The 12,369-nt window shown below is 34.0% G+C and overlaps 2 protein-coding genes across 2 annotated transcripts; one reads left to right on the top strand and one right to left on the bottom strand.

Moving 5' to 3' along the window:
* Window positions 1–3,410: 3,410 nt before the first annotated feature.
* On the top strand, window positions 3,411–5,120 carry LOC141667624 (aspartyl protease family protein 2-like). Its single transcript, XM_074474182.1, has one exon. The coding sequence runs from the start codon at window positions 3,518–3,520 to the stop codon at window positions 4,964–4,966; it is 1,449 nt and encodes a 482-aa protein (XP_074330283.1). The 5' UTR covers window positions 3,411–3,517; the 3' UTR covers window positions 4,967–5,120.
* A 2,222-nt stretch (window positions 5,121–7,342) lies between these two features.
* On the bottom strand, window positions 7,343–10,753 carry LOC141667625 (uncharacterized). Its single transcript, XM_074474183.1, has 2 exons — window positions 9,942–10,753; window positions 7,343–7,643 (listed from the first exon to the last, which is right to left on the bottom strand). The coding sequence occupies exons 1-2, from the start codon at window positions 10,587–10,589 to the stop codon at window positions 7,482–7,484; spliced, it is 810 nt and encodes a 269-aa protein (XP_074330284.1). The 5' UTR covers window positions 10,590–10,753; the 3' UTR covers window positions 7,343–7,481.
* Between the last annotated feature and the right edge of the window lie 1,616 nt (window positions 10,754–12,369).

Genomic DNA, 12,369 nt, shown 5'->3' with positions numbered 1-12,369 from the left:
TGTTCAGAAGTTAAAGAAAATGATTTATTTCAGTGCAGATACAATTCCTATTAGAGCTCTAGCTTGGGCACCGAACCAAAGGCAAGTATTGCTTTATTTCAGCAATGTTTTTAATGAAAGAGGGCAATACTACTAAAGTAAATCAATTTCTGGCCTAAGAGGTCATAATAAAGAAAGAATAACATAACAGTGTGCACTAAAGAATAACATAGCAGTGTGCACTATGTTTTCTTCCTAGTGTAGTACGCAGAAGTTTCTAGTTATAGAAACTTGGTTTCAGACCATGACCAATGGACATTCATACCGAAGTTGAAGGCCTAAATATAAGGATGAAGCCCGTGTTCAGAGCCCAATCCTTTCTATTTCCAACACCAGCAGACCAGCCCGTGTTCTGAGCTTGAGACCTGAGTAACTTTGTTATAAATATTTTTAATTTCTGTTAAAAATTATATGTATTTATTAATTTTTAAAACATATATATTAAATATATTTTATTTATTTATTTTTAATTATCGGTTCGGATCGGGTTTTTACGGTTCGGTTTTCACCTATAACCGAACCCGAATAATCGGTTTGGGTTTCGGTTTTTATTTTTGCGGTTTCGGTTGCAGATCGGATTTTTACGGTTCAAATTTTCACGATTTTTAACGATTTCGGTTCGGATTCGGATTTTTTCGGTTTTGTGCTCGGCCCTGGTGGATGGATCACATCTCAAGCAAGTTATTCTTAATCATAAATAAAATGCAAGAAAATTGATAAATTCATTTCTCTAACACTATAGTACATTCAGTACTAGGTTTTGATTTTCAATTTTCGCTCGGAACGAGCTATGTACTGCTAAATTTAAATTATTATTTTTTGGTGCAATTAATTTTTTTATTATAATTTAGAACCAAATATAAGAACCTCAATTTCAAATAAATTGAACATTTTAATACAAATATGCATAAATTCAATTTTTGTTTTATATTTGGAATTAAGGTTGCAAAGGATTCCAACATATCATTAATTTATAATAATAAAATAAATATTGAAGTAGTTAAAAGGAAAGAGAAAGGAAAGAAAAAAGATCTATTAAATTTAAAATTATTAAACTAAAAAGTATAACTTTGATAGAGTTAAAAATGATTTCAATAAATAATAAATATTTTTAATATCAAATTTATAATAATAAATAAAATCAGAACATTGAATATAATAAAGGATTGGTGGAGTACTGAGCATGACTATAAAATGGGGACAAGGTGATTACATATATCATTTTATACATAAATCCAAACACTTGATATTTGTGAATAAGTGGCTTGGGTCCTTTCTGTCCTTCATTAGAAAAGAAATTAGCGGTGCAAATGTGAAATCACACAGCTGTTGTACATTCCACGTAATGGGCAAAGTCAAATTGGAATTGGAGTGATGTTTGGTCCTTTAAATTGCTACTCATTTCGAGCACTCCACAGCTTTACAGCTAAATCCCAACCCACAACACAAGTATATAGTACAGTATAGAAAACGACTTTATCCCAAGTATAAAAAAACATATGTGCCCAATCTTTAAGTAAATATCTTTGTATATTGCTTGTGCACATTACTCAAGTTTCTTCATCAACTCCGATCCAAATTTTGGTTTAAATATTAAAATATTTTTTTCTAATATTTTAAGTTTTTATTATAATAAATCTCTTATTTTTATATGATTACAAAATTATCTTATAGAATTTAATTTGTCGGATTAAATTAAAATTTTATTTCACATTAAAAAATTTATGTTTTGTATCAAATTAAATTTTATGTATTATAATCTTTATTTTAATGTTTTAATATATTAAACAATTAATAATAATATCTCAATGTTAGTTAATTACATTTATAAATTTTATGTAATAAACGAAAGCAAATAAATTAAAATTATATTTTTAATCTCAGTTCAAAGTTGGACAGATGAATATTTTTAATCTCGGTTCAAATTTAAACCTGCACTTTTCAATCGGTCTGAATTTGAACCTAGATTTAGGCTAATAATAAATGAATTTGTACAGAATCAGTCCAAATTTAGATATTTAGATCACTTTTTGAACTTCAATATTACGTTACTTCTTTATACTTATTACTTATACTTATTACTCAGGTATACAAACGGCAAAGGAGGAATATGAAACTAAGTAAAGCATAAAAGAAACCGTCTATATCAACATTTATTTTAGTATTTAAAAAAGTTTTGATTAATTGAAATTTATTATCACTAGTTTTTTGGTTAGAGAGATTTTGATAAAATGCTTTAAACCCCGTGGTCATGTCTCCCTTTATTTTATGTGTGAGGTAAAAGATCAGTCTTTTCCTCTCACAAATGTTGGTAGAAGATTATTTCTTTGTAAATTTATCTTTTGCATTATACTCGTCTTTGGGAGCTGCGGGGGTTCTGACTTGTTTGCCTTAATTCAATTGATTATTGTATTCCTTCATTAAAAACGGTTCCGTAAAATTATTTTTCGTAAATATCGGTATGAACAACTTAAAATCAACTTAACAGAAATATAAATTAAACTCGGTTAACTAAAAAGTATGGTCTTGTCCAATTTTTATACAATTTATGTCAAACTCGTTAAAATTATTATGCTAATTACGCATAATACTATTTCATGTTATTATAAACTATAATAGTCACAATAACATATATATATATATATATATTACGAATTATTAAATAAGCTATGATATAAATTTTTCTTTATTTCGTACTTAATTTGCAGTGTAAAGTGCAGATATTAACTTAAAAGTTACTCCTGAAAGTGAAATATCACAAATGAAAGGAGTTGTTATAGTAAGTTCAATCAGTTCAAATTTCATTGAAAATAATAGATAGAGTTCTAAAAATAATAATAAAAGGATCGACAAATTACTCAAATTTCAGAAACATAATTAAATTGCTTGTTTTACCAACTTGTTACCTGTGTATAAGCAATACAGTATTATAATTTCTATTCAACTCGTAAATACTATTCCCCGTCTTTGAAAACGTTTTTCATTTCTGTTAAACACGTTTGTCAATGTATACTTTTGATTATTAATATCTTTAATTTCGTATTAGTATTAAATATAAAAATTTTATCATATTAAAGTACTCATAAATACGAATCTAACAAAATTACTCATGACTACGTTTGATGTTATAGATTAGACGTAAATTAGTAGTCAATCGCTTACCATGAACACCACGAAAAGTCAAAACGGGAACATCATTATGAGACGGAGGGAGTAGTATTATTATACCAGACATTCTGCCACTGCTTTAGAAAATTAAAATGATTAAAAAAGGAATCATTTTTCACCATGTTGCTGTAAAGTCGCAGTGAAAAGTAAAAAAAAGAAGAAAAGCACTCCATTATTACAAAACCGCCTTAAAGTTTTTCACTGTCTTCCTCCCTCTCTCCCTCACTCATTCTGCAAACTCACACTCCATTATTTATACTCCCAACACATCACTCTCCCTCCTCTGTCCTTTCAACACACAGATCTAACCATGCCCGGAAAATCAACATTTTCGCCGATACTCTTCGCCTTCTTCTTCCTCTCTCTCTCCACATTATCTCTCTCTAAATCTCTCCAATACCAAACCCTAATCCCCAAATCTCTCCCATTACTCCACCCTCTCTCTTGGGACCAACACTCTGATACTTTAACTAATCTCGCCGGAGAAGAAACGGAGAACACACTCTCGCTGCAATTACACCACCTTGATTATCTTAATGTCGACCATGCTAATGCTAATACAAGCTCTGACGCGCTTTTTATAAACCGTCTCACGCGCGATACTGGCAGAGTGGACGTGCTGTCTACGATTGCTGCAGTGAAAACGAACTCCACGCGCCGCCGTGGGAAAGCTACGTCTGATTTTAGCAGTTCGATTATTTCTGGACTCGCGCATGGGAGTGGAGAGTACTTCACGCGCCTCGGTGTTGGTACACCGGCGAGATATTCGTACATGGTGCTTGATACTGGAAGCGACGTCGTTTGGATCCAGTGCTCTCCATGTCGGAAATGTTATACGCAGTCCGACCCGGTTTTTGACCCGACTAAATCATCCACGTTCGGTGGGGTCGCTTGTGGGTCCCTGTTGTGTAGGAGGCTCGACTCCCCAGGTTGTAATTCGGGTAAAAAATGTATGTATCAGGTTTCTTATGGAGATGGATCTTTTACCGTTGGTGAATTTTCCACCGAAACGATGACGTTTAGGAGGAATAGAGTTAAAAGTATTGCTTTAGGTTGTGGCCATGATAATGAAGGCTTGTTTGTTGGAGCCGCTGGCTTACTCGGCTTGGGCCGGGGCCGGCTTTCATTTCCTTCGCAAGCCGGTCCCCGTTTCGGCCGTGCTTTTTCGTATTGCTTAGTCGACCGATCGGCTTCATCGAAGCCGTCGTCGATTATTTTTGGCAGCTCGGCTGTTTCTCGAAAAGCAGTTTTTACTTCTTTAATTAGTAACCCAAAGTTAGACACATTTTACTACATTGGACTTACTGGAATTAGCGTTGGAGGGGCATTGGTCCGTGGCGTTTCCGCTTCGCTTTTTAAAATCGACGCTGCTGGCAATGGTGGAGTTATTATCGATTCGGGTACGAGCGTGACTCGATTGACCCGACCAGCTTATATAGCTATGAGGGATGCATTTAGGGTCGGGGCAAGGAATTTGAAGAGGGCGCCAAGTTTTTCATTGTTCGATACTTGCTTCGATTTGTCAGGTGTATCGGAAGTTAAAGTCCCGACTGTATTGTTTCACTTTAAGGGAGCAAATGTGGCATTGCCGGCATCGAATTATTTGATTCCGGTGGATAGCAAGGGTACATTTTGCTTTGCGTTTGCGGGTACTTCAAATGGGTTGTCTATAATTGGAAACATCCAACAACAAGGTTTTCGAGTGGTGTATGATTTGGGTAGGTCAAGGATCGGGTTTGCTAAAAATGGGTGTGCATGAGTATGATTCGGTGATTATGGTTTTATGTTGGATTGTTGTTGTAAGAGTCTCATTGTGTACTAATTTATATTAGCAGTAAGTAGTAAATTCCGGTGCTGATACACGGGTAAAATGATGAGTATCTATTATGAGACCTATCTTTTGTTATTTATTATTATGATGTGTATTTAACTTCACCATCAAGGCAATTTAAGTATTTCAAGTGCAACAGCCAAACAGGAGGAAAGTAGATTGTAGTACTTGGTTTTAATGCAGTCTGATATTTAAAAAAAAAAACCCCAACAGCAGCTGTCCCAGTAGGTATGCAGGCATTTGGATGGTTAGTTGGAATGAGAATGAGAAAGATGGATAATGTTTAATGGGAAAGAGTTTTGTTTCTTAATCACCAAATTGTCAATATAGATTATGATTCCAATCTCATCTGATAGAGGTATTCGGGGGTTAGTATCTACTTCAAAGTTTAACCCAGTAAAGAAAACCACTCGGGGTGACAAAATCAGGGAATTCTGATGAAATGGCAAACATGATCATCTGTTTTACTAGAGGTTGTTTGGGATCCCCACATAACATCAACATGGATCATGAACACAACCGTGTTTTCTTTCTCATCTTTTATTACTCCCTCCGTTCCAATATACGTTTCCTCTTTTGACTTTCGGTACTGTTTACGGTAAGCGATTGACTACTAATTTACGTCTAATTTATAATATCAAACATAGTCATCAATGATCTCGTTGGATTCGTATTTATCAGTATAATACAGTGAAATTTTTATATTTAATACTAATACGAATTTAAAGATATTAACGATAAAAAGTGTGCATTGGCAAACGTGTCCAATACAAAGAGGAAATGTTTTTAGGGACATAGGGAGTAGTAATCAAGAATAATCTCCGTCAATTCAGTTGTAGTACATAAAGTGTATGATAATGTAATGTAACGGATTATAATAATTCAATCTGATTAAATTGCGAGTCCTAGTTATGTTCATTCATCCATTATCCTTGCATGTATGTGTATTCTTCTGCTGGCCTCGGTAATTTATTGTTTTTTTTCTCATCACATAATTTAAACAAACCCTTTTTATATTTATTGTCACCAGTTTATGGGAATACGCGGTCTATTTAAATTACCAATTGAAATGACAGGATAGCTGGGCGCGGTGGAACTCAACTCTATTCATTTCATCTCCAGAGTGCCTGAGCCATGTCAGAAATTGAGTAAAACATGTTTTCATTTCGTTCACTTGGAGTTCTGGTTTCGCCACTGCTGCGTCAAACAGTACAAGGACTACTAAGGTGATTGATCATCGATCTTCTTATAACATTACCCGGACTGATAAGTCGATATTGTGGAGATAGATGAATGATCATGAAAGGGTTATCCTCCATGAAATACATGTTCAGTTTACCTGATATTCTGATTTCTAGCTTACCTGTAAAACAAAGGGTATCAAATCATTACCCCCAGTTGCAGGCAGGAGCTCAGCCACATAAATATATACATGTCTAGCGTTGAACAAGGTAGCTGCCTCACTTGAACATTTGAACTGCCTTGCTTATTTTGTTCCCCTCTCATGTCCAGCACATTTTTCTTTACTAACATGAAGCTGCATATAATTTTAAATTGTATAGCTAGCTGCATATACGATGGATTTAAGTACTTAGCTGGAAACCTATATTCTGCAGTTAGTTACCTGTTTCTGGGGTGATTCAAAAGTAGACAGTGCACAATGGATGCACATCGATCAAATATAGTTACATCACAACATCAACATTCAGCTGAGTAGAAAATGCTCTCTCTATACTAGCTGTTACCGTCTTATCTTTCAATTTACAGATTGTCGAAACTACAGCTACAGCTGGGAAGATCGGCGGAAATGGTCAGAGACCCGGTAACTTATCTGGTACTTTTGGAGGGTATGGCTAAAGCATAAGGAAATCACATGAAAGTTTAGGACATCCATGATGGGCTCATTACTTAGAGGAAACGAGAAGGCTAAAATATTCCAGAAACAAGAATGTTGTACAAACTTAAAAGTTGCGATTTTTTCATGCTCTATAATTCATCCATTTTTTATTCATAGCTGTTAAATAACTTTCATCTGATATTGACCATAAGAAATATTAGAATATTGTTGTCATATTCTTTTTAAATGTGGAAAACAAATGATATTTTGATTTAAAAGAAACAAACAAGCAAGTTTTACAAACTTATCCTATCACATGTAAACTATTTTCTTCAAGCTGCACAATATATCAACTTAATAATTTTAACACATAATAACATTAAAGTCTACAATAAATCAAGATCGTTTGATCCTATTCTTGCAGATGGAACGTATACAACATTTTGAATAGATTGTTTGTTTACCGTGGAACACCCTCCCTCCCTCCCTTCCTTTTCTTTCTTTGGTGAGACTAGTTTCATTTTACACTTACACGCAACTCCTGAGCCTCTTGAATAATAACTTGAACATTTTCTTATAAACAATAAAAAGGTATATGAAACAAAATTACTTTGCAACCATGTGACCCTGACAAAAAATACAAGCAACTATAATTCCAAGTATAGCACCAGCAAAGACCTGTGATGGAGTGTGGCCAAGAAGTTCCTTGAGCTTTCTTTGGCTGATCGGATGCCCTTGAAACAAGTCCTCGACAATTAAATTCAAGACCTGAATGGATAAAAAAAATTCAGAGAGAAAAGACAATAATCACACGGAACATACGGATTGCATGCAGACATAAAATCACCACAAAAAGGAAAAAAAGACGGAACCCGATAAGATGTAGTTCGAAAAGATCTAGCTAGAAGCAAGTAAAGATTTGTGCCTCAATGATGACTTCTAGACTGCAATAAACGTGAATTTGTTTTGCCTATCCGTTTCTGTTTGTTGACTTCTCAGGACATTACTGATAGCAAAAATCACAACTTGAGCCCTTCATCACCTATGTTTGAAGTTCTTAAACTGGCCAAAAAAGCTGAAGGGGCCCAAATTCTATTGATTTACTATTCTAATGCCCGCAATTAGACTCAGGCTCCTACTCCAATGTAGTCTTTCTTGTGCACTATCTGCAGTTAATTCCACGATGCTTCAGCTATCTGCATCAGTTCACCCTAATTTCCTAACAATAGTCACTCAAAGGGAGGACAATTCCAAACAAGTTGCAGAAAGAATGACTTAGGAACCTTAGGAAAACTTTCTAGTCTCCGTAACAAGTTGATGCTTCAGAGCTTGTCACTGCTCATAGGAATTGAAGCTTATGCTAAGTGCTAACTCTACCCAGCATAGATGTCTACTTCCTAGGGGCCAATGGAAGGTTTAACTTTCAATTACTTCCTGATTCTTCTTTGTATTATGCTAGTGGACAGCCCTTGAGGGGATCCCCCCAATTCTCAAACTCATATTCCAGTTCTATGACATCCAAAAGTGTTATTTAAGCGTAAATCTCCTGAATTAGTCAAAGTTGTAAAAACAAACTCGTATGCTCTAAATTCTAATCCAAGCATGTTTGTGTAAACTCCCTTACTGAAACAATAAACTACAAAGTATGACCAACTGACGATTTCTACTTCTCAAAAAAAAAAATTGAACCGCATGAAGCATGAGTTCTTACTAGCAAAAATTGAGACAAATGGATTTATGGAAGTTAAAAACTACTGATGAATTAGAGTTTGATTTTGATCAGAAATCACCTTGGGGCTATTTAAATCACCTATTTAGGAATATTAACCCCCGCCCCTTGGAGTTGAAAAAACATTAACTTGGAGATTGTATTTCTGCCAGAAGCAAGTAACAGTTGATTGGAACTTGAAATTGAGTTGTGCACTTATGCTCTCTTTAAAAGCCAAAACATCTATGAATTGTTCAGTCGTGAGAAACATTAAGTTATGGTAAAAAGAATACTAGAATATCTAACAACAGTATTCAATATTCATGGACTGGGTTACATAATTAATAGAAAGGGTCACATAATTATCAAGAAGAATCATGACTAGTAAACATTAGACTCAGATGCAACATGAATGCAAGGAAAAAAATAGATGCCTGACCAACTGTGCAAGCAAAGAATAGTTTTAGGACAATATTTGAAATTTGTAGCAGATTGGAAAATACACATAAAGGATTAGATATTAGACCGAGTCATAGTCCCAGGAGTTTTACGACAACACCTTCAATCATGCTCTTGCCTCGAGTGCATACATTTGTGGTTTATAAAAATTTTACACAATTCTAAACACACTCCCTCTGTTTCATTTTACCTGGACTTTTTTACACACATCTCAAGATGTATTGACCGCATAGTAAAAATTATCATTTTTAAAATTTTCTTTTTGTAAATAAAAATTTAAGTTATATATTTTAATTTAGAAAAATAAAATTTTGAAAATAATTACTATTTAAATATGCGGTCAAAGCACATAGAAATGAGTGCAGAAAAGTCAAGCGACTATTAAAAAGAAGAGGGAGTATAAACTACACTTCTCACAGCCACTTTAAATGCAAATTACAATAAGCATGTCATACTTTACAACAATCATTACTGACATTTTTACCTAAAATCCCAGTGCCACACTATAATCAGGATACTTGGAACAGTAGCAACCAAATAAATAGTTCCGTGTCCTCTACTAGCATTCGAACTATAAAGAACAATACAAGCAACAAAAAGTCTTATCTATATTTCCTATGCAAATATCAGATATATTAACAGAATAAGAAATACATATTTATTCATGATCACAAAATAAGTTTGTTTGGTAAAACAATGTCTATTAAGCAATTGGTTTAGGATTGTTTTCTCTCCAATACAAATTTAGTAGGACTTGATGGAGGATATAAAGTAAAGTTATGACATCAAACTAAAGAACACATTTTCAACAAAAGTAGGCACTTTAGGTGAAACACAAATATAGAGAGTTTAAGCATTAATTTAAATATATATAGGTTCGATAAAATAGAAAATCATACTTGTGCTTGCATCCCAGCATGCCTCCTCACACCAATTGCATCATACATAACTATCAAACTAAACCCCAAACAAACCGGAAACAAAGAATCCGCCACTCCATGACATATAGCTACAGAAGCAGTCAAAGCAGTACACAATGCTGAATGAGAAGAAGGCATTCCTCCAGAAGAACACAATATTCTCAAATCCCACTTCCTCTCAAACAAAAAATGCAAGAAAAGCTTCATAGATTGCGCAATCAACCACGCAAAAAACCCCGAAACAAAAGCAGGATTGGCAGCCAATGTTGCCACAAAAGGACTAATTTTAACCTTAGCATTGGCTGTTATACTCAACAAAGCAATGCCAAGTCCCCCATTTTGTAACACAGTGTCAGAATCACTGTAAGCTTCAAGAACAGAACCACATCTACTCATAGAAGAAGATTTAGCAAAAGATTTAATTTTTTGCAGAAGTGGAACAATTGCTGAAAAGGGTTTGATGTAATTTGTCCATTGCGAAATGGGTCGTTGAGAATTAGAATTAAGATTACATGAAACTGAAGAAACTTTTCGTTTCTTCAAGTTAAAAAATGGTAATGAACAAGAATTGAGTTTGGGGTTAGAAAAGTTGAAGCTAAGAGAAGAATTTACTAAAAGAGAGTCCATGGACAAATAAAATGTGTGTGAATGTATAGTTTAAATTTATACTACATTGAAAAAACGATGAGACAGTGCATTGGAGAGAACTTGGTTTTGGGGAAGAAAGCTGCAACCAGAATCTTGAGAAGATAAAATAGCTATTGCTTTAGGTTATAGTGCTGTATCATTACATGATCCTTTATCGGGATTTCTAGAAAAGGATATGCGAGTAAATATACTTTATAATTTGTAATTTAGCACCAATTTCATTTTAATTTTTGTTTTTGACAAAATTACCCTATCTTTAAAAAAAAATGTATACTACCCATTCGTTCCACGAGATTCTTTACCTATTTTTTACTCATACTTGACAGGGATTACTATAAAATATATTTCTATAATTTATTTTTAAAATTTTCTTTTTTCTGTATAAAAGTTTAAATATTATATATTTATTTAAAAGAAAAAAAGTTAAAATTATTTAGAAAATAGTGTTTCACGGGAGTTCTAAAATACGTGACGATTCCCGTTCCCCGATATAAACAATCTTGTAGGACATGAGGGAATATTTTTAGGGGAAAAATATGTTTACGAAAAATATGATTTTCACCGCTAGGATTATCCTATCGGTAGAATTAATATTTTATTGAACGGGCTCGAGCCATAAATTCTGATGTTATGTTCCCAAGTTGTTTTAGATTGAAAAGAAAAGAGTTACATATTGTTAAAATAGAAAAAAAATTGATATATTATTTTTTTCTAATATTTCTAAGTTTTATTTGATACATTAATTTTTTCTTATAATTTTAAGTTTTCGAAAAAAGTAAGTAATGACATGTTAAAATGAACGGGGCATTTTTCTCAAATTATTATTATAATCGAATTTTCTCGATCATCCGATTTCTCTCAAAAGATTAAATGCATAATTTTCATTCATAATAGATCTTAAGTGCATTTTATCTCTATATTGCCTTATGCTCTGTGATACAGGTTCAGACTCCAATGGCATTCTTTCATTGATAATCATGAGGTTGAAAACCCACAACTTCTATCTCAGACTGTAAAGACAAACACAGAAACAGAACCAACCAACACTTTCCTATCACTAAAATGAAGTATGAATGAGCGTGAGGGAGATAGTGCCTTAGTGCACCACATAAGGAAGGTTATGAAGTCAACCCATCAGCTCTGTCTCCTACAAAGTTGAGATATATTAAAACTGAGACAACTGCTAGCCCCCATACATCTTCTCAAAAAGATGTAATGGCTGTAAAGGCACCAAATTAGTCACTAGATTCATCCTCTCAACATGGTGCGTCTATTGAAATTCGCCTGTCGGCCAAGGCATCAGATGTAGTGTCACCACCTCAAACATAAACAATTCTTGATGCACAAGGAAAGGTTATACACACAAAGGATGAGTTGACGGAAACAAGAGTTTCGACCATTTTACGGTTAGATTCGATTGTTCAAGGTTCTTTAATGGACCAATTGCCTTTACATGTGTTAGGAGAGGATACTGATCCAATTGCCATATGTCAGTAGTCAGTGTCTACCTCCCCAGGCTTAAATCCCCTGGATGCATCTGCGAATAGTGGATTTGATATAGGTGCAGATCGGCAACTTGTTGACAATGATTCAGATATTACCTGATGAGTCACAAGGAAATGTCTTCACAGACATTAGAAAGGAAGTTCGATCTTTATGCTAAATTCTTTGGATCACTGTTTACCTTCCCAGAGTTCAAATCTGGAACCCTCAAAGGGAAACTAGCAACTTGTAGATTATGACTCAGATTCATTTGACG

This window comes from Apium graveolens, chromosome 6 (genome assembly GCF_009905375.1).
Source record: "Apium graveolens cultivar Ventura chromosome 6, ASM990537v1, whole genome shotgun sequence".
NCBI classification, from domain to species: Eukaryota; Viridiplantae; Streptophyta; class Magnoliopsida; order Apiales; family Apiaceae; genus Apium; species Apium graveolens.
This window is presented reverse-complemented; position numbering and strand designations above follow the sequence as displayed.